Genomic DNA, 4320 nt, shown 5'->3' on the forward strand with positions numbered 1-4320 from the left:
TGGCCTCCCGTGCCCCCCTGCCACCAAATTTGCCACCATCGAACCTCCACGTCGCGGATCGACCACCGCCACTCCTGCCTTCAGTTGCTGGCACCATCGGCCACCAAATCCGCCGGCCCCGTCGTACCTTCGCGCAGCCAGTTTTTCACCATGATGTTGTCGCACCACCAACCGAGGAGCTTGAGCGGCTCCCGCCGCGTTCGTTTGAGGGTGTCCGGCCGTTACTCGGCAGATCTCACGTGCGATGGTTGGCGCTATTGGCTTGGCACGTTTGACACGACAGACATCACTGCGTACGCCTTTGACATTGGGTGTCATAGGCTTGGCCGGCTGAAGTGGGAGTTTAACTTCCCAGAGATCGAACCCCAGGCGTATGCGGAGTTCATCGGTCCCGATATTGAGATGGTGACCCTCAGACAAGAAGGAAACTCAAATCGTCTTGGATCAGTGTTACATACGTCAGAGTGATGATCCTGCTATGGAGAGGTTTGTGGTGGAAAATTCGCACCTCACACGGGAGGAGTATGGGTACTAGGTGCAGCGGGAAGAAGGGCGAGGCCAGCCCCTCGAGGGTGATCGAGCTTGAGTCAGAGGACGGCGAGGGTTAGGCTCCGACATCGACCGAGACAATCTCTAACTCATAGTTGCCCGTAGTTTGCGGTAGTTCATAGTCGAAGTATGTTTATGTTTGTATCCGAACTATGTTTCAGTTTGTACCCGAACTATGTTTAAGTTTGCAGGTTTACAACTTTGAATGTTTGCATGTTAGATCGAATCTGCAATGATCTAGTGTAGTTTTTATGTTTTGATGCCCTATTTTAGGGCAGCTATTGGAGCAGTGGTGCCCTTATTATTGGGCTGTTGTTGGAGACAAAAAGAATCAGATGATTTAAAATCCACATTTTGGTGTACAATAACAACCTTAGGACTGTTGTTGGAGATGCTCTAAGTGGTCCGTGAGCTTGTAGCTCGTGTTTGCTTTTCATTGAGGTGTAGCGATTTTCTACACTTCATTCATACAGTATTTTTCATTAAATTTATTTCAGTGCTGCTATTTTTTTCAAATTAGTTCTGTAACGTGAAGACTAACAATATACTCATTTTTCATTTGTGCGAAACCAAGCTCATTTGCTCATATACTGTGGGAACAGAGCGCTAAACTCCATTTCTGCCTATGCCTTCGACACCAACTAACCTGACATTCTGCAGAATGTATGCAGTGATTCTGCAGGCAGGCAATTTGAATCTCTGCCACACATTTGTGCGTCGAGTGTGCCGATTCTCGATCCACACTACTCAGCGTGTGAAAGTCAACAAACAAGATGTACCCGATGGCCGGAAAGTTAGCTGCAAACTTTGAAACTCTGGGTCCAACGGCAAGCCTCCAAAGCGGCTCATCGCCCAGCAGTTTCCTAGAGCGAAGCATACACAGTTGACTACCACATGCACTGAGCAAGTCAGAATCCTTTTCTTGAAAAGGCCAGGGACAAGACGTACGTACTCCCGGCACGACAGTCTAACGGGTAGTACACACTACACACTAGGTGGGGATTATATATGTAGGAAGGACGACATTTCGAATTCCATGTACTGTGTCAAATCATGTGTTCATACTGCTGCTTCCCACCTAACGCCTTGAGTTTTTGAGTTGCAGCCAAGTTTGTAACATTGACATGCATATATTTTGACTGTAGATTTCGGGTCTCCTAGGGCGAGACCTTGTACTGCAGATTTCATACTTGTAATATACTGATAATACTACGTCATATAGCATCAGTTTTCAGCCACAGGTTAATTATAGTAGACCATGCAACAGGCCGGAAGGAAGGAGGAAGAAAAGAAACAGTACATCTCATGATGAAATATCAACGGAAAGGGACTGGAAATCTCTACGAGCTCTTTTCTGATCCTCTCAGATTCTGCCAGCAACTACGTACGCTACGGTCGTGCCTCTTGCGTCTATAACACATGCCCGTATCCCTTCTCGTACAGCTTTTGATGCCGATAGTAGCCAGAATCGAGGACTAGGCAATGATGCGTGTGTGACATCCATGGTCAGGTAGACTGACTGACAGGTGATACAAGCAGCTACATGCATGCGTGCGTCCGTGCGACGTTGATCTAGACCAGATACCGATCGAAGCTGCAGAGCCTGAGCTCCAGCGGCGGATCCCGTCCGGTGGCCACGTCGAAGAAGGAGATCTCCCTGCACTGCTGCTCGCCGCCCCTCACGTATCGGCTGAACCTGTCCGCCTCCAGCTCCAGGTCGTAGCAGGCTGCTTTGAGCGGGAACAGCTCCAGCGTCTCCACCTCCCTCGTCGGCCGCTCCCACGTCGTCGCCTCCTCCTGCTCCGCCACCTCCCTCACATAGCCTGCATGCACGCACGAAATGGATCAGCACCGGCCCGATGATCGAAGGACACTGTTCCATTAGGAACAAACCAAGCTCTACGTAAGAACAACGACGTGGGTGCTAACTTACATGTCATGATCCGGGGGTGGTGGTTGTAGCCTCTGGCCTCACGCTTGCTCTCGGGTGGCTGGAGCACGAGGTCGGCGGGCTCGGCGTCGCGGCCAGCAGCACGGCCGGTCTCTTCCTCGTTGCTGCTGCTGTCGGGGGAGCAGGAGGCGACGCGGCGGCGCTTCTTGTGGTGGTGGCGCTCGCGGGCCTTGTGGTTCTGGAACCAGTAGAAGACGTTCTTGCTCTCCACCTTGCCGAAGGCGCTGAGGTGGGTGGAGATCCGCTGGATCTGCTCCGTGCTCGGCGTCCGCAGCCCCGCCCGGAACAGCTCCGTCAGCACCTTCACCTGCTCCGCCGTCGGGTTCCACCGCCCGCACTTCACTCCCACGCGCCCGCTCAGCGCCTCCATTGCCACTACCTCTAGCTAGCTATCTGTAAGATTGAGCTAGGCACTTCCGTCGATCACCACGGTGTATGCCCGATCGATCGAGCAGCTGGATGATCTATCTCTAACTTCAAAATGCTCTACTATCTCACCCCCACTTTGTTGTGCTAGCTAGCTAGTCTCTCGTACTACCGATCTTGTTTCTTCCGGGATCTTCTTCTGGTCAGAAGCGATGCTGAAATCAATAGATGCGCAGAGGGGGCACTTATATAATTGGGCAGGGCCGGGCAGGGCCGAGGCGGTGGTCGTGGCAGTGGCAGTAGCGGATCCGAAGGTCTCACTCACTCTCTCTCTCTCAGTGCGCGGTTTCTTTCCTTTTGTTTTCCTCGAGCAAGGGGATGGAGGGAGACATGCGCAAAAGCTGCCACTGCTTGCAAAACCCTACTGCTGATAGCATAGCTCGCCTCGTGCGCCGTGCCCGACATCCTTAAGGCCCCAATTAACAATGGGGCCCTGGTCGCCCATGCATGCAGATCTAAGCGCCATCGTGTCGCGTAGCATCATGTCTTAGACGAGCCCCTGTTTGCCGAGTTGAGGATTACAATAATGCGGCTGATTTGGGGTTCGTTATTCCATGGAGATCCCTGGCTCCTTGCATGGGTCGTGACTCGTGACTGGCCGAGGGGAATCGTACGTGGTGAGGACCAGGCCCGTGGTGCATGGACAATCTGGTTTTGGAGTTCGTTCATTGATCTACAGTAGTAGTATAACCCAATCGAAGTGCCGGCCTGTGAATTCAATATGGAAGGCGTGGATTTCTTGACTAGCTAGCTAGCTTACGAACAAGTTAAACGGCAACAAGACAGATTGGCATTTTTATCATATATAGCAATTAAGCAGTGCACCTGCCAACAAGACAAGACAGATCGATGCTAATTTCAGAAATTATTCTAGTTCGTAATTTTATCGCTCGCTCCATTATCTTAACATACTGGATCAGAGGATGGAAATGCACTTGCATAACTTAATTATTGGCAGCCGCGCGCATGGAGATTAGCTATATGTGTGTTTGCAGTCAAACCTGTCAGTTGTACTACGCGCTTGCTAATTTCAACGGGTGAACGTGATCAGGCATGAAAATCAAAAGAGATGTCAGGGCGGTAACATGCTGGGTAGGCCGGGCTTATCTGTTCTATACTAGTCAAACAGTAAAGCTCACACTCGTTTGGCTCGTCCTGTACAGGCGGAACAGTAGCGGCACGCTGCTTCAATTTCCATTCTTACTGTGTTTTTTCTTCCGTGAGGACAGGCCGACTTGTGTATCCAAGTCGTCGAGTCACAAACCGCACCAACTAGCCAGACACGCCCAATCATGCATGAAGACATATGCATACGAGTTGATGCAAAACGCAAGCACCGTACGTGCATGGCACTCGATTCGGCTGAATTCCTGTCTGCTTTGCATGCGCGCTCT

General features: G+C 51.2%; 1 protein-coding gene across 1 annotated transcript; it reads right to left on the reverse strand.

Moving 5' to 3' along the window:
- Window positions 1-1784: 1784 nt before the first annotated feature.
- On the reverse strand, window positions 1785-3062 carry LOC119272319 (WUSCHEL-related homeobox 9-like). Its single transcript, XM_037553822.1, has 2 exons — window positions 2483-3062; window positions 1785-2372 (listed from the first exon to the last, which is right to left on the reverse strand). The coding sequence occupies exons 1-2, from the start codon at window positions 2868-2870 to the stop codon at window positions 2122-2124; spliced, it is 639 nt and encodes a 212-aa protein (XP_037409719.1). The 5' UTR covers window positions 2871-3062; the 3' UTR covers window positions 1785-2121.
- Between the last annotated feature and the right edge of the window lie 1258 nt (window positions 3063-4320).

This window comes from Triticum dicoccoides, chromosome 3A (genome assembly GCF_002162155.2).
Source record: "Triticum dicoccoides isolate Atlit2015 ecotype Zavitan chromosome 3A, WEW_v2.0, whole genome shotgun sequence".
Lineage (NCBI taxonomy): Eukaryota > Viridiplantae > Streptophyta > Magnoliopsida > Poales > Poaceae > Triticum > Triticum dicoccoides.